Here is an 18,403-nt window from a genome sequence, read left to right on the forward strand (position 1 = left end):
TATTGACTAAACAAACACTATACAGCATGTTAATCAGTCAGCTTTATTTTGTGGGCGGTCTTTATGCTAAGCTAGGCTAATTGTCTCTTGGTTGTAACTCTTCAATGTACCGACATGAAAGTGCTGTCAATTTCCCAAAAATATCCATCTATCACTACCTTGTATATCATGCATGCATGGCTGTCATGTGTTGTTGTTTTTCTAATCTCATTTCAATCTTTTGCAGTAACTACAGACCAATGGAATTACATCATTGAGGTCGTAGTGTATGTCCCTAATGTAGAAACAATCCAGCAGATTCGGTCCGCCTTGAATGCTACCAGTTTTCCCAAAGCACTTGATAACAGCACAGAGATCTCTGACATTAACATCACCACAGGTGAGTAGCTTGAGCATCAAGCCTCGGCCTTCTTTCAACGAGTCAAAGACAAACATGCTACCAAGCTCTATAGTCTATAAACACAAAATCTACTCTTCTGACAGTGTGCTCCAGAAAAATTGAAGCTGGCTTCCAGTGTAGATGTGAGGAACATTTTGCTTTGCCGAACAGCATTTGTGTCACGTACAGAGCCTGTGATGGAATATCCAGTGGCATCTGTAAATGCATCCACGGCATTCCAGCTGATGGACAGTTCTGCCAGTCAATATCAGGTAATCAAGTTGTAACTTATAATTAGGGGTGTCCCTGACTAACAATTTGCACAGTCGAATGTGATCTGTCCATACCTAATAAACTCACAGTGTATACTACTTGTCCAACACCAAACATAAGACAGACAAAGTTTGCGATTAGCTGGTGAGCAGGTGGAAAATTTAGCAGCTAAAGAGCCTGAGTTAAACAAAGCTAAAATGAGGAGAGGAAAACAAAGCTAAAATGAGAGTGAATATTGGACTTAAAATTCATTAGTTTCACACAAACACCCTCCAAATGGCTGTGTCATGACAAGTGACAAATGTTATGTTCGCATCACCTTTCATGAAGTTAATATGGCAAAGCTGATATGGAGCTAGTGTTTTAATAATCCGTCTATGGCTGGTTTCTGCTGCCCCTTTATGGTTAAACATTTTTTTTGCAGATTTAAAAACACTATGTAGACACTCCCAGCATGTCAAAAACAGTATAAATGAATTAATAAATTGATACAACACAAAAATCGATGTTAATGTGGAGGTTTGTAGTACACTGGCCCAACCACCGTCACTACTTTAGGGAGAAAGACATGATCCCTCACTGGCTTCCCACCCCATTGAACTAGGTTCCTGTCTTACTAGCTGAATGTATATGCCAGTGAAATTTGAGTGTCCCTGTCTGTAGATTAAATGCCAAATTGATATTTGCTTTTGAGGGTTGCACTGATGAATAAAGCTCATTGTACAAACCGATTGCTTTTCATACAGCGCTGCTAACTCAGGTTGAGTATGCAGTGGATGTGGAGCTGAATGTTACCGACATTGAGACGGTGGACTACCTTAGGAGCCTCCTGAAGAGCGGTGCCTTCACCCTGGCCTTGGGTCCCACTGTCAACGTCACACACATTGACATCACCACAGGTGAGAATGGAGCTTCCTCTGGTCGGAAACACCAATGGAGGCTAATTTTTGTGAATCAAGGGGCAGTAAAGTGTGCAGTGTACCTTTTCACAACAGTTGACAGAGTGATTAATTCCATTCAATCCATTCCGAATGGATTTCTGTGTATGTTGCTATTTTCTTTCATGAAGACATTTGTCATATTAGATATAATATTACAGTTTGTTACAGGAAGGACCCTGGTTATCCTCTGCATTAATGGACAATGTAATGTCTCACCTATTAACTCCAGATATCTGAAAGATGTGATAAAGGAGCTGAAGTCATGCACCTGCTCTCTTGACCTTCACCCCCAATCACCATTAAACTGTTCACTTGTTTTTGAACATTTTATTTAATATAATGCGCTCCTTCCTTGTTACAAACTGGGACTTTCCCCTTATCACAAGCAGAGAGAGGCATGGAGTTAACTTTAGCACTGGTCAAATATTTCTGAACTGTAAAAAAAAAAAACACCAACCCCGCGTGAATTGAAAAGTCAACATTAAATGACGTAAAAAAAAGATTATTATTTATTTTATGCCAAACTTTGATTGCCTGAAACTAAGTCATTTTATTGCCTTTTGTTTTTGTTACAATTTACTTCGTTTGAAACTGCGACCGAAATCCGGGATAATTGTAATTGAGAATGCAGTTCAGCTGGAAGGGTATCGTATTGTATCGATGCTGCATTCTACGGTTTACTAAACCTGTTTTCTGGTGCGTTCTTTGGGTGGAAAAGGAGTCTTATCTCCTATTTTGGCGGTTCACCGCGGTTGGGGCAGTCGCAGGCACCAGTTGCCTTCGTCCCCCTAAGTACAGACTTCGGGATGCCCGGTGCGGTGCGGGGGCCCTTGCATATATGCGCTTATTTTTACAACAACAAAAACTGCTATCAAAAACTATCAAGGCCTGCACACATGCACAAGTTACAGTTTAACAATATCAAATCCTGCAGTCCGCAGAGACCAAATGGCCTGTGAATGATTGATCAAAAAGGTGTCTCATGTTCCTCGTAGTGTTCAACCAAGAGTGAAATGTATGAAACTGCATATATTTTAACACTTTTACTCACCTGTGTGTGTGTGTGTGTGTGTGTTGTTTTGTTTAGTGTGTTTCCCAAATGGTACCAACTTCCAGTGCAGGTGTGAGGAACAGTATGTTTGGTCACATGACAACTGTATCACATACGGAGCCTGTGACGAGATCATTGGGGACACGTGCGGGTGCATCAACAGTATTCCTACCAATGGGCAGTACTGCCAGCCACAGACAGGTGATTTTAAAGGTTACTTTATGCTTAATTTAAGGTTAATTATTAAAGGTGTTCTTTTACATTTCAGCTGCATCTTGATGTTTTTGTTCTATATGGAAATAAATGCATCTTTAAGTATTGTAATACAATAGCGTGGCTGTTCGTTCTTGAGCATTGAAAACGTATGCAAAAAAAAAAGAATTAAAGAGTTAAGATCGTTCAGAACTTTCAGCTGCATCTCACAGTCTTAGCTCGGGTGTCATCACATGACCTTGATTTGGAACGAAAATAATCACAAAGAAATTAGCTTCTAATTACAGTCTCTTTTCCAACTGTACTTCCAGTGTTCTATGAATACCAGATCTTCATTGAGGTGAACACCACAGACACAGATCAACTGAGGAACACCCTAAACAATATACCTTTCCCCGTCCAAATCAGCTCCCAATTACTCATCACAGAGGCTAATATCACTACAGGTAAGAACACGGAGATTCTAGTCTATGCCTATCTTAAACTGTTTTACCTTTTCATAAGAGAAAATACAGTGGGGTTTTTTTTTTTTGCTTTTAGTTTGCAGCCAAGACCTCACTGGGATCCAGTGCCAATGTGAGGATGACTACCTTTGGCCTTGTGACAAGTGTGCCACCTATGGGAAATGTGATGGTAATACAAGCAGCACATGTGGGTGCATTAAAGCTTTTCCCATAGATGGACAGTACTGTCAGTCAATAAGCAATCAAAGTGAGTACTATGATCGCATTCTGATTCCAGTTTTAATGCCCAAAATTAAAACATTTTACTTTTCTTTAATTTAATTTGTAAATCAATTCATGACATTACTAAGTGACATATCTTTTGTTTCTCTCTACAGACTTTACGATGTGTCCTCAGACAACAACGCCACCATCAACAGGTGAGAAGACGCTGCTGTTTCAATCAGAAAAGAAAATGCACAACCGAGACTCTTGTTAACGCTTTGATCTATTTGATTTCTTTGTAACGCTTTTTTTCTCTCTCCACATGATCAAACTACTGCAACTAATTGTTCTTTTATTTTCTTCTTTTTATTTGCAGTTCCACCAGTTCTTTATGAATACGTCATTTCCGTTGAGTTGAACATCTCAGATGCGACACTAATAAATGCACTGCTGTCCATTCTGAGCAACATCATTTACCCTATCAGCATCAACAACGACGTGCAAATCTATGGTGTCAACATCTCTACAGGTAAAGATGGTCGCTTCTGTCGTTTTGGTTTTCTTGATTCAAGGTTCTTTTACAGTTATTATGTGAAATGCATGTCTCTACATTCATGATATTGTGTCCAGTACTGTCCTTGACTAAAAAGAAAAAAAACATTTATTTTGTTAATGCAAAGTCATGTCGGCCATATTGTTCAAATTAACATCTAATTATCAATAGTTCACAGTTAGAAAAACATATTTAGCTCCCACACGTGAAATTCATTGTGTTTTGGTATCCAGGTTGCTCTCTGAGCAGCGGTGGTCCAGACTGCAGCCTTTCCTTGCCACCGTGGCTTCAACATCCTGTTACTCATGCAAACTCTGTGAACACAATCAAGCTTTTGTCTTTGTAGGGAGTGAACTTTTCTTCACCTTTGATTTAAGGGTAACAACTCATAAGTGCATATATACTTTGTATTGGTGATTGGTTAATACATCTGAATTGAATAGATCAGATTAAGGATACAAATATACAAGGTCACATTCCGTCTAATACAAGAACACATTTTCCTACCACATTTCCCCCCTTGAGTGACTGTTGTCACTCTCTCTGGAAAATGCTAAAACCTCCCGCTGGTCTTCTGGTCCATGTGCTTTGCGCACAGTAGAGAACCACTCACGCAAATGGTTACTGGCACCTCGTGGCTGAATGCATGAGTTTGTTGTTGTCTTCAGAGGTTTGTCATTCTTAGCTATATTCTATTGATTAACTATTACAGTCTTAAGTTAACACACAACTTAACTATAGGCTACCTATATATATTATTATTGTATAACATTTTAGATGATTACATATTAACCCTACTTATGTCACTTAAGGTGACCAACTGTTTAATGCTGAATATGCTGTTTTTTAGGCCCTATACACCTAAGAGTAATGCAAGCAGATTACATATTGTTATTACTGTTACATCGTAGGTGGTTAGCTATATGACCTATACGTGTCATTACATGAGTGTATGAGGGTTCTAGGAGTAGTTTGAACTACCTTATGGTTACTCCTTGAGGGTGGCTTCTTCTGCCCATTGCAGTGCTTTTGGTTGCTGAATAGTTTGAGTACCCAGGTATTATTTCTAACTGGGGCAAGGGGCTGCTATTTCTTTACGTGTGTCATAATTCATACAGATTCGCTTATGCCTGCTAATTATCATCATCATTATCAAGTGCCAGTCAATCTCTCATACTCAGTCTGGTACATTTTACTCAATTTTTCTGTGTGTAACTATGGGGAACGGGTAAGTTGAGTACAGAACGAAAGTACCATGTAGTGGGACTACACAGCTTTTTATCTCATATGTAGTGGTCACTAATAGGCACACTCTGTTAGGACCATGACAGCCCTGCTGCAACTCCCTTCTCTGATCATATTGACACCTGAGGCTATACTATTTAACTTGGATGCTGGGGCAGCATTTACTAATGGAAATCACCTGTTCTTGTCGAATGATGTCCAGGGCCTTGAACACTCTTTGGCCTCCTGGTAGACTGTCTCAATCAGGAATTGGTGCTGGGTATCCACAGTATCTATACTGCGGCATGACCGGCCTCCTGTTATCAGCCTAATTGTTTGGGAATTTGATGGAGTGACCGTCTCCCTAACCCTTCTGGACTTTTCACATGGATTAGTCCCTTTCGGCATCTGCAACAATTGTAATATAGTTAGTTGGCAGTCAAGCATTAGTCCTCAAAAAAGGATTAGTCGCTAATCCGGGACCTCTTTCGTTTCATGTACTATGGATAGATTTCCAATTGTCCTTCTTGAAATATTTCTGACAGCCACTCCTATGGGGACACTATGTCTTCACAACAGTTCCTGAATGTTGCTGGACATGAGTGCTTTGATGGCCAGTGTCAACCTTTGCACTCTGACCAGATTGGGATATTTCCTTCAAGTGCAATATCCACTCTGATGTGGCTTTCAAGTTTCACTGAGTATCTTGTCACACTCCCTGTGTGGTCGTAAGGGTCATTCATCAGTACAGTTGTGAAAGGTACATTCCATAAGTGGACCCCTCTGCTGAATTGTAAATTGTAGCTTTGCCACCCAACACTAGTGTTGCATGTTGGTGAGTGGTAGAGCCTGTTACCGTTGTTATGTACAATTTGTTATTTCCTCAGTTATCACTTGGGCTCTGTTACAATATCGCCATACTCTGAAGTCTGGGTCACTGCACCTCAAACATCTGTGAGGCCGTGGTAGGTGGGATTGTAAAGTGAGCCAGAGGTCTATGAGTTGTGGATGATCATTTCTATTTCTTTATCTGATGTTGTAGTAGGAGATCTGCCACTACATAGAACCTTGCCTCCAGGTCTCTAAAATATGTTGTTCTGCCATGAGACACGTTGTTTATTTAGTTAGACGTGGGTCTTTCCGTCAGGGCTGGTGCTCTTGGAATCATGATCTGGTTCTTGTCTTCGTTTTGCTGCTGCGTCTTGATGTCCAATGCTTTTAACTGCTGTATTATCTTCTGATAGGACGGTGGCTCTTCAGGGGAGGGAGACCTGCTGAGGGGTTCTCAGTCAGGCAATAGGTCAAGGTAGATGTAACCTGTGAGGATCCTGGAGTCCGTCTTTGATTGTGCATCCTCCATGTCTTCATACAACAGTGTCTCCCCTTGCTATCTGCTCCTCCTTGGTGTGCTCCTTTGCAGTAGCGGGACAACTTGGATTCAGTATTGTCCTTTACTTCCCATCATTTTGGTTATCATGATTTTGACACAGGGGATGAGGATTAGGACCCCATCAGCATCAGGAGCATTGTAAGTAGTGCACTGACTATGAGCGCAATGATGTGTTGACATCCTCTATCCATTATGTCCTACCATTTTTGAGACCCGTAGGGCACTCCTGCTCTTCCGTCGGGACCGAAGGCGTTTGCTATTCAGTGTGTGGATGACGTGGGTCATGTTGGCGGTGATGTCTACAGCCAGAGTATAAAATGTTCCTGTTTCATTTGGATGTAGTGCAGCACACAGACCACCTTGCTTAACTAGCAGGAAATCCAGAGCCGCTACATGTTGGAGTAGGGCCATCCACTGGCTTTTGGCTGAGTCTGACAGGAATTTGAATCCTTCTGTGGTCTCATTGGCAAACTCTTGGAGATTATATCGGTGATGTTGTCAATGTGTTCTGCCAAGAATGGGACACCATAAAATGGAAACAGTCCAATTCCACATTTCTCTCCAATTCAGTAGAGGAAGGCTTTGATGGTAATTAATTTTGCCAATGACCTTGTGGCCCTTTCATACAGGTGATTCTGTGTTGTTGAGATGTTGCTCCAAAGAGACGTCTGTCACGTGATACGGCAGTTTCAACGTTGCCTGTCCGCGACATGCATTGAAGTCTCTTGGTAAGACAGGGTAGGAATGCACCACTCCATGCACCACTGATGAGTGATTACTTGGGTACACCGGAATGAGTTGTGGTCCTGTCGTATCTTTCATGCGACAGCTCTGTTGAAGTGATGAGGAAGGATGCTCCGTGGACACTGTTCTTGCTGGTATAATAAAGTTTATTACAAACAAGCAACACATGCCATAACGGACGTCTAGATCGTCCGGAGGTCTCAAGTCGAATCCTAAAGTCCTGCCTTTAGGGCTCTCGCTTCATCTTTATATAGGGTACATGTCATGCAACATCTGGGCGGAACATAAGAGAATGTATGTGGCCTCCTCATTCTACACATCCACCCTTCTGCCCCTGGTCTCCTGCACATCTGGTTTTCATCTAAGACAACTACACTTGGGGTCTTCGCTGTACTGTGTAAGGCCTGAAAATATACCACAGTCCACTGAGGCTTTTTACCTCCGTTTGGTAGATGTCGCCAAGCTTGCATCCATAGATTTGTCCCTCGTAGGCTCTTGAGTCCTCATTATGTCCCGTGACACTTTCAGACACTTACTCCCAGCTGTTGTTCTGTTCCATTTCCACATCTGCACCACTGTAATTACCTGGCAAGACTGCTATTCCGGCTATCTTACCTTCTTGGGTTGTGTCTGCTTTTTGGCTGATGGTGTTGGAATCATATAGCTCCCTCGAGGTGTACCTCCTGGGCTGGATGCATTATATCCTTCCGTAATCATGCGGCAGCTGTAGCACACTGCCCTGTCAATGGTGCGACTATTGGTCGTCCTACTTCCTCCCAAGTCAATGGGACAGGTATTCGTACCAGATACAGCTTGGGTTGCCTCCTCTTATTCAGTCCGAATGACAGCTGTCAATGCCACTGGTTCCTGCCAGGGTGTGTGCATTGAAAGCATAGGTGTGATTTCGTCCCTCTGGTTGTCCTTAGGTTGTGTAGTGAGATGATTTCCTCTTGGTGCCTTGTCTAGTGTGGGACATGGCATGGTTTGCTGTCCTTCTAACCGCTACTTATTCCGCCGCCGACGGGGTGGCCCCCCCATTGCTCTAGAAGTGGAGGTGGGCTTGATATCTCCGCTGTTTTCTTTTGCAATGTTGTTCATAGTACGTCCCTATCTATTCTGGTTACGGAGAAGGGCCATTTGCCAACACTCTAAGCAGGGTGATGTAAGTTTCCAGTCCACATTGAAGATCTTTCAAATGTGCCGGTGTTGACAGGTCTGTCGGTTCCTGTCCATCCCAGGGGGATTTTCTTGTTCGTCTTGTATAGACTCTACTCCTTCTCCAGATATTACTCTATACCCAGGAGAAGTGCTCCATGTCTTAGCCTCCAGCAACCTCATGGTTCTTCAGGGGGGGTCCTTCTGACGTCGGCTTGAATCCTGGTCTATGCCCTCACCTGGGGTTAGTTTAGCTTCATCGTGCTGTCTTCTTCAACTTCCTTTTCCCTCGTAGCCGGTAACGGGGCAGTTGTAATTTGGGAGAGTGTACACATTAACAAATGAAAAAACATCAGACAGGGGGGGACTTGAGAGAGAATGGGATAGAGGTCAATGAGGCTTGCTAAACGAAAGCAACATTACAGGGTCATTCATTCATTATTCCACAAAATCTGTTCGTAAGGGTTTTACGTATCTCACCCACTTGTCCCAGAGTTGAATAAACAGATTTTTCTGAAGGCGAAGGGAAAAAGTGATCCTTACCATAACATAGATGTTGTTTACTATATCTATCTACTCCTGTATCGTGGGGGGCTCAGGAAGCAACCAGCGCTTTGTGAGTGCTTTTTTACAAGCTGTTATTAAAATGCCAAATATGTATTCATCTGGACGCCCAGGGGCAGGTCAGTGTTGAGTATGCTTTTTAATGTTTTATGAAAGGTTTTATCACTGGACACTCCAAATACATGCCGGTGATTTGCTTCCCGAGCCCCACACCGTCTCCAACATGTAGCATCCCCTCCAGCAAAGCGTGCCTTCTGCTTCAGTGTGATAAAGAAACAAATAACACACTTCCACGCAAATTCCCACCACATGTGAGAATTGGTGCATTTCCATTGAAATTTACACACATCCACCCAGTCCTTGTTTGATATTGAGAGGTTACCTTCTCTTTCCCATTTTTCCTTAACATATACTGCAGTGTGGGTTTTTTTTGTCATAAGGCCTTTGTAGGATCTAGAGATAATTCCCTTATTTGAATCATTTTGGTAGGCACCGAGAAATATTCTCAGTATTGGGTCATCAAGGTCTGTTGTATTTCTAATGTTATGTTCAAAATGGTTGCGTATCTGGAGGTATCTATAAAAATCTGATTCTTCAAGAGAATATTTTTTCTTCAGGTGTTCAAAGTCCTTTAGTTGACCCTTTTCTGTCAGAGAATAGAATGTTGTTATACCTTTTGGAATCCAGGATTTAAATCTATGATCCATTTCATTTGGTTTGAACCCCGGATCATAGGCATGCCATTGAAGTATTTGTAGTTTATGATCTAGTTTATATTCTCCTTCGATCACGTTCCAGATTTCTAAATGGAATTTGATCCATGGATTTTGTAAATTGTCTATAAGCTTTCCCAAGTTTTTGCAGTGGTGGGCCGTCAGGGCCTGCAAGGCCTTCTCTGCTGGCCTAAACAGAATCACAAAGCTATATATATTAAAAAAAAAAAAAATCTATTTTATAATTTAATAATTTTTCTTAAATACACTACATGTATTATAATTTATAAAAATATTTTTCCCATTATCTTATTTTCTCATTGCACAGCTACTGTCTTCCTCAGTTGCTCTGCTTCCAGTGCAGCTTGTTTTAAGTAGAGCTTTTATCCAATCAGATTTCACCTCTGTGTCTCTAGGTAAGAAGAGAGGCCCGAGGCCTGCAGACTCACAAGTGCATCCATGTGCAGTTTAAGTGAATGGGGACGATATTGTTGATTGTCATAGTGTTCAACCAATCAGATCTTTAGTTTGACATGTTGGGCGTATTCTTTGACGTGTCAGCACCTGCTAGCCGGCCTATAATGACGTCAGCATTAGTGCAGCTCAGTGTCTGCCACGAGGTGCAGAGTGTGCTGTGATTGGTCAGTGGGCGAGCACGTGATTATCGTGAAACGAAACTTAACAGTACAGGCTTAGTCGGGTAGTGAATCACATCACGTGATGCAGCTCAGCCAATCAAATATGGGCATTCTGACTGAGTGAGATGTACCACACACCATGACACAGGGGGCTGAGACGAGGAAAGACATTGCAGAGCAGTACGTTCAATGTTCAAGTTGTGAAAGTAAAATCCTAAGACAATCTCTTTGGGCCGTGACTTGTCATTAAGGAATGATGGTGGGTCCCACAGCCAGACCAGCTGAGAACCACTGTCCTCCATGAGTGCAGTAAACATTATATTTACCTGAATATAAGCTTCTGCATTTTTCAAATGCTCTAGTACTATTTAAACGTATTGCAAGTCTCGTACCGAACGGTACGTACATAGATACGTACATTTACTACGTACATAGTTACAGCCTTAGAAACTAATAATAGCTGTGGTGCCATCATGTGGTTATAAGGTGGTATTTCAGCTGCAGGACAACAGTGAAGGCCTAGGTATAAAATGCACGGCCCGCCACTGAGTTTTTGTGGGCCAATACTGCATGAATTGGGGGATCATTCATAATAGAGAGTTCAATATCTTTCCACCTGGCACAATAAATTGTGGTACACATGTTAATTAAGGATTTAATCTGGACAGCATAGAAGTAATTCTTAAAATTGGGTAGACCCATTCCTCCTTCCTCTTTTGGGAGTTGTAGAGTTTTAAATGTAATCCTTGTTTTTTTCCCTTGCCAAATAAATCTTGAAATTCGTTTTGGGGGAATTTCTACAGTTTCTACAGGAAGTGCTTGAAATAAGAACAGATATCGTGGGAGAATATTCATTTTTACAGATGGCTTAGTCCGAGGAAAGAAATAGAGTTCCATCGATGTATGTCATCTTTAATTTTTGTTAAGAGGGGGGTGTAATTTATCTCTGTCAATGTTGAGATATTATTCGGTAGGTGTATTCCTAGGTATTTCAAGGAGTTCTGGTCCCAGTTAAGGTGGAATTTCTCTCTAATGTTTTTAGGAGGTGTACAATTAAAAGTCAAAATTTGTGTTATTTGCAGATTTAGTTTATATCCTGCATATCTACCAAATGTTTTTAGCAGGCTCATTAATTCAAAAAAGGAGTTAGAGGGGGTACTTAAATAGATCAAGATATCATCAGCATACAGGGCCACCCTGTGGGTGTTTGTAGGTTTTAACATATAACATAATCATCAGGTTGGACTGCACTCCAAGGATCTGGAGGTCATCTGCAAAGCGACAATCAAACAAATGTTTTCATTTTTGGGAATGGCTGGTTATAGCCGTCCATGGGTCTCAGACTATACTCTCAAGTCTCAACCACTCCGCGATCTCATGAAAACCGCAGTTCAGAACAAAACCGTTCTTCTGCAATGGACCAACATTGCGGAAAATACTTTCATGCTATTTAAGGCTGATCTGTTAAGTGCACAGGCTCTCCTAGACTACTCCAAACCTTTTCACTTGTTCGTAGCAGAAAAACAAGGATTTGCTAATGCAGTCCTGACACAACAACAAGGAGAGCACAAGCAGGCCATACCCTATTTCAGCACACAACTCAACCCAACCTTCTGAGGCATGCGACCCTGTTACAGGGGATTGGCTGTTGCTGCTTATGCAGATGAAATGGCATGTGAATTGGCACGCAGGACAAGTTTCACTTGGTTGCAATCTGCAGCCTCACCGCTAGATGGAGCCATATTTTACACACTGTACCTTTAAGTTATTCAGTATATACAAAATTGTTTTCCATCTTGTGATGTATTTTAAATATTTGACACATTGAATTTACAGCACATAGCGCAAGTTGTATTTTATTATATATATGTTTATTTTATTTTATTTCCATCTCCAAATTTGGCATGCATCATTTCTCAAGTTCCATGATATGGTTATGAACACATTTTGTATTGATTCACAGTTGATTGATCTGTTTTAGTGTGTGAAATATATTTGACAAAAGCAGCACGAAGTTCAAAATGCACCAGCAGCTAATCATGACACTCAATGACAACATCAGATGATGACTCTGACTGGCAAAATGTCAAGAAATATTTTAACTGGCGGTTCAGGAAAAAACAAGGTGTTATCAGAGTGTACCAACCCAACTCAAACTGATACTGTGTCTCTACCAATCCATGAAGTCAAGTGTCACAATGAACAAACATAGCTGGTAGGACAGTTCAGCAGCATGAGATTATACAGGTTTTCAAGGCTCTACTTACATCAAATATATGTCTTTGAAATGTGTTACACATGCACATGTTTTACACAATGTATATGATTGTCCCCAGTTTGCTCTCCGAGCAGCGCTGGTTATCAGTGCAGATGTGAGGACCAGTATCGTTGGTCATGTCACCAGTGTCTCCAGTACGGATCCTGTGACAACATCACTGAGGACACATGTGGATGCATCAGTGCCATTCCTCCTGATGGACAATACTGCCAGCCTGCTGATCAGCACAGTAAGCTGTTCACTATCAAACATCAGGTTTTGCAAAAGAAACAAAGCCAGTTGAACAATGCAATTATTGTTATGACAGTTTTTTTAAATCTTATTTATGGCCTGATAAAAAGAGAGAGGGTATTACTGATTTGTTCCAATTTGTAAAACCGGTGTGTGCTTGTGCATTAGTTCTTATTCAGCAACATTTTTTCTCTTTCTTATCCCTGACAGACTGGACCTCCTGTCCTGTTACAACACCACCTCCATCACCAACACGTAAGACTGAAAAGACCACAGTAATCCTATTAATCACAGCACGGATCAGAAATAATGAAACATAATGCTTTTCTCTGTCTCTGCAGCTCCTCCAGTCGTCTACGAATACGTGATTTCTATTGAGCTGAACACCACAGATGTTGCTGTCATAGAACGACTGAGAAACATCAGTTACCCGATCAGAATCACGGTCGACGTTCAAGTCTCTGAGTTAAATATATCTACAGGTCAGAATAATGCATTTTAAAGATCCAGTGTGCAACATTTAGGGGTAGTTTTTTGTAAACATGGAATAATACATTAATCCTACAACCTGCACACTGCACCTTTAAGTTATTAAGTATACACATTTTTTCCACCTTGTGATGTATTTTAAATATTCTAAACATTGAATTCATTGGTGGATTCCAACTTTTTGTCTAGGGTCCAATCACATGGCAAAGAACTGTGTTTTTTTAAAATATTTTATTTATTTATTTATTTCTATCTCTAAATTTCACATGAATCATTTCTCAAGTTCCATGATATGGTTATGAACACATTTTGTATTGATTCACAGTTGATTGATCTGTTTTAGTGTGTGAAATATATTTGACAAAAGCAGCACTAAGTTCAAAATGCACCAGCAGCTAATCATGACACTCAATGACAACATCAGATGATGACTCTGACTGGCAAAATGTCAAGAAATCTTTTAACTGGCGGTTCAGGAAAAAACAAGGTGTTATCAGAGTGTACCAACCCAACTCAAACTGATACTGTGTCTCTACCAATCCATGAAGTCAAGTGACACAATGAACAAACATAGCTGGTAGGACAGTTCAGCAGCATGAGATTATACAGGTTTTCAAGGCTCTACTTACATCAAATATATGTCTTTGAAATGTGTTACACATGCACATGTTTTACACAATGTATATGATTGTCCCCAGTTTGCTCTCCGAGCAGCGCTGGTTATCAGTGCAGATGTGAGGACCAGTATCGTTGGTCATGCCACCAGTGTCTCCAGTACGGATCCTGTGACAACATCACTGAGGACACATGTGGATGCATCAGTGCCATTCCTCCTGATGGACAATACTGCCAGCCTGCTGATCAGCACAGTAAGCTGTTCACTATCAAACATCAGGTTTTGCAAAAGAAACAAAGCCAGTTGAACAATGCAATTATTGTTATGACAGTTTTTTTTAATCTTATTTATGGCCTGATAAAAAGAGAGAGGGTATTACTGATTTGTTCCAATTTGTAAAACCGGTGTGTGCTTGTGCATTAGTTCTTATTCAGCAACATTTTTTCTCTTTCTTATCCCTGACAGACTTGACCTCCTGTCCTGTTACAACACCACCTCCATCACCAACACGTAAGACTGAAAAGACCACAGTAATCCTATTAATCACAGCACGGATCAGAAATAATGAAACATAATGCTTTTCTCTGTCTCTGCAGCTCCTCCAGTCATCTACGAATACGTGATTTCTATTGAGCTGAACACCACAGATGTTGCTGTCATAGAACGACTGAGAAACATCAGTTACCCGATCAGAATCACGGTCGACGTTCAAGTCTCTGAGTTAAATATATCTACAGGTCAGAATAATTCATTTTAAAGATCCAGTGTGCAACATTTAGGGGTAGTTTTTTGTAAACATGGAATAATATATTAATCCTACAACCTGCACACTGCACCTTTAAGTTATTAAGTATACACATTTTTTCCACCTTGTGATGTATTTTAAATATTCTAAACATTGAATTCATTGGTGGATTCCAACTTTTTGTCTAGGGTCCAATCACATGGCAAAGAACTGTGTTTTTTTTAAATATTTTATTTATTTATTTATTTCTATCTCTAAATTTCGCATGAATCATTTCTCAAGTTCCATGATATAGATATGAACACATTTTTCATTCATTCACAGTTGATTGATCCGTTTTAATGTGTGGAATATATTTGACAAAACAAGCCCCAAATTCAAAATGCACCAGCAGCTAATCATGACACTCAAATGACAACAGCAGATGATGACTCTGACTGGCAAAATGTCAAGAAATATTTAAACTGGCGGTTCAGGAAAAAACAAGGTGTTATCAGAGTGTACCAACCCAACTCAAACTGATACTGTGTCTCTACCAATCCATGAAGTCAAGTGTCACAATGAACAAACATAGCTGGTAGGACAGTTCAGCAGCATGAGATGCTCTTGTGAATGTCACATTGAAAATATTTTAGACAACATCAAACACATACAAGGCTCTACTTACATCGAATATATGTTTTTGAAATGTGTTACCCATGCACATGTTTTACACTATATATGATTGTCTCCAGTTTGCTCTCCGAGCAGCGCTGGTTATCAGTGCAGATGTGAGGACCAGTATCGTTGGTCATGTGACCAGTGTCTCCAGTACGGATCCTGTGACAACATCACTGAGGACACATGTGGATGCATCAGTGCCATTCCTCCTGATGGACAACACTGCCAGCCTGCTGATCAGCACAGTAAGTTGATCTGTAGTCGTTATTGCTTTCAAGCCAGAATGTGATGTGCCTCATTGTAGAAACCCTTTTTCAACTCATGCTTTTGTATAAAAATTTAAATGAAGATAAGACACTTAGTGTGGCTGGGTATAGTTTAAAAAATGCCATTACCAATGCCAGTGCTCCTAAAGTGATACCGGTACCAGTGGGGTGCACTGCACAGCGCTCATACAGATGTGGTCCCCCAACCTACGTGGCGGGACCTAATTATCGCGGACGCATAGTGCCCACCCTCCAATTCCTCCCAAGTTAAAACTGTTAGCTCAGTCGGCACCATTCTCGTTGCCTGGAGCTGCTGCGATAGTGGGCCAATCACCTGTCTGTTAAAAAAAATACGTGGGCACAAAAAGGACGTAATGCAGGTGGTCATTGGGTCACAGAACATTTTACCCAGGAGGGGAGCTAGCCAGCTAGCGTCTGGTGGTCGGGCCTTGGCACATGAGGTTCTGCCAGGCAAAGCTTGAAAAATCTGATTTGAAAGCCACTGCACTGTGGGCCTGCCACATGCAGGGATAGGCATTGGGGTCAGGTGCAATGTGAGCCAGGAGGCAGGCATGGGCATGGACCTAGATATTGTTGGTCTCATCTCAATGCATAGCACTGGTTCGGGAACCAAACTCCTGAAGGAGGGCTGGACTCCATCCTTTTCTGAAGTTTCCCAGAGTAAGAGGTGCCTAGCAGGTGCCATATGTCTTTGACACTGGTGAAGAAAGGAGCAGAGCTGTCAACTAATCACCACCTGGTGACGAATTGAATCAAAGATGGCGGAGGGAGGCTGCCCAACAGACCTGGTAAACCCAAGTGTGTAGTGAGGGAGAACTGGGAACGTCTGGCTGAGGCCCTGCGAGGTCTTCAACTCCCGCATCTGGAAGATTTGTTTGTGGATCCTCGGGGAGACTGGGGACATGGAATCTGAGTGGGCCATGTTCAAAGCCTCCATTGTGAAGAACTGTGGTTGGATGGTCATCAATGCCTGTCGTGGCCGCAATCCAGAACCTGATTATGAGGTGAGGATTGGTAAAATGGAGCTTGAGATGTACAGGAGGTTTGGTGCAGCGTCAGTAGTGCTACGCGAGTGGTACCGGACCGTTGTGGTGAAGAGGGAGCTGAGCCAGAAGGCAAAGCTCTTGATTTACCACTCCATCTACGTTCTGATTCGGTAGTGACTGAAAGAATGAGATTGTGGATATCAGCGGACAAAATTAGCTTCCTTCGTAGGGTGGCTGGGCTCAACCTTCAAGCTCAGACAGACAGCTGAGGTGGTTTGGGCATCTACTCTGGACTTTAGAGGTTTTCTGGGCACAGCCAACTGGTAAGAGGCTCCTGGGTAGACCCAGAACACACTGGAGAGATTGTGTATCTCATCTGGTCTGGGAACACCATGGAGTTCCCTCGGAAGAGCTGTGAAGTGTTGCTGGGGAAAGGGATGTCTCGAATACCCTCCTAAGTCTGCTGCCTTCGCGACCTGGCCCCCGGATAAGTGGAAGACGATGGATAGATGGATGGATGGATGGATAGATAAATGCAGACAACAAAGCTGTGATTTATCAAACATATATCTCTTCCAAATGGCTGGCTTACCGATTCAATATATTAAAAGGTGATGTGAAAATGGCAGTAAAAATGGTCAGGAATGTTAATGCATGCTCTTTTCTTGATTGTGAATTGGGTCGCAATAGTTTGTCAATTATTGTAATTGTCTTTTCCTTAAATGAAAGATGACTCCACTTTTTGAAATGTAATATCCGGAAAAATGACGCGAGTTATAGTCAAGCAATTAAAGTGTACAGTGGTAATTACCTTTGATGTGTCAGTCTCTATATTTCCCTATATTTGTATCTATTCAGCAGCGACTCCTCTCTCTCTTCCTGCTTACAGACTTTACAGCGTGTCCTATTTCAACAACAACTCCATCAACAACAAGTAAGACTGGGATGACAGTATTCAACTTATGACAAGCACAAAATGTATTTACAAATAAGATTTAGGCAACACTCTGACAAATAAATGTTCAAATGGTCTTTTCAGATTCAACACCTGTTACTACAACAAATTTAGTGTATTCTTAGTTTTACAATCTTAAAATTCGAAAACATTCGACTGTACAATTTATTTGTTTTCTACTTTTCTGACATTACTTTTATATTTTGATATAAATTTGAGTTTTATAGTTTATAAAATGTTCTTTTCAGATTCAACACCGACTGCTACACCTCATGGGAACACTACAACCACCACAATGTCACCAACAAGTAAGTGATGTTAAACAATCCTTACCCTTCCTCATAACAAGGCAGCTATTGTCTTCAATGATTTGATTCTACAGCTTAACATACATGATAATGAAATGGGAGTGAAATATGTGTAGGGTCTAATTTAGTATAACCTGACGGTAAATGATTTGGCTTTGACGAACTCAACACCTCATGCTACAACACATCAGAGCATTACATCACACACAACTACACCAACTCAAGTTACCATGAAGTTGTTAGATACAAGGCATTGGCAACACTCTTCTGGTTACTATTTGCTTGAAACCATTAAGGATTTTTCCTGACTTGAAAGATGTTTTCTTTAAACATATAAAATAG

The 18,403-nt window shown here is 41.3% G+C and overlaps 1 protein-coding gene across 1 annotated transcript in view; it reads left to right on the top strand.

Annotated features, from left to right (window-relative positions):
• LOC142942153 (adhesion G protein-coupled receptor F5-like) overlaps window positions 1–18,403 on the top strand; it is a 31,975-nt gene that overhangs the window by 486 nt on the left and 13,086 nt on the right. The window contains exons 3-8 of the mRNA XM_076084362.1: window positions 227–379; window positions 484–651; window positions 1,399–1,551; window positions 2,681–2,845; window positions 13,357–13,497; window positions 15,600–15,770. Of these exons, the coding sequence (XP_075940477.1) occupies window positions 227–379; window positions 484–651; window positions 1,399–1,551; window positions 2,681–2,845; window positions 13,357–13,497; window positions 15,600–15,770 (951 nt within the window). The remainder of the gene's footprint in view (window positions 1–226; window positions 380–483; window positions 652–1,398; window positions 1,552–2,680; window positions 2,846–13,356; window positions 13,498–15,599; window positions 15,771–18,403) is intronic.

Source organism: Anarhichas minor, unplaced genomic scaffold, assembly GCF_050575085.1.
Source record: "Anarhichas minor isolate MPS153535 unplaced genomic scaffold, ASM5057508v1 ptg000136l, whole genome shotgun sequence".
NCBI lineage: Eukaryota > Metazoa > Chordata > Actinopteri > Perciformes > Anarhichadidae > Anarhichas > Anarhichas minor.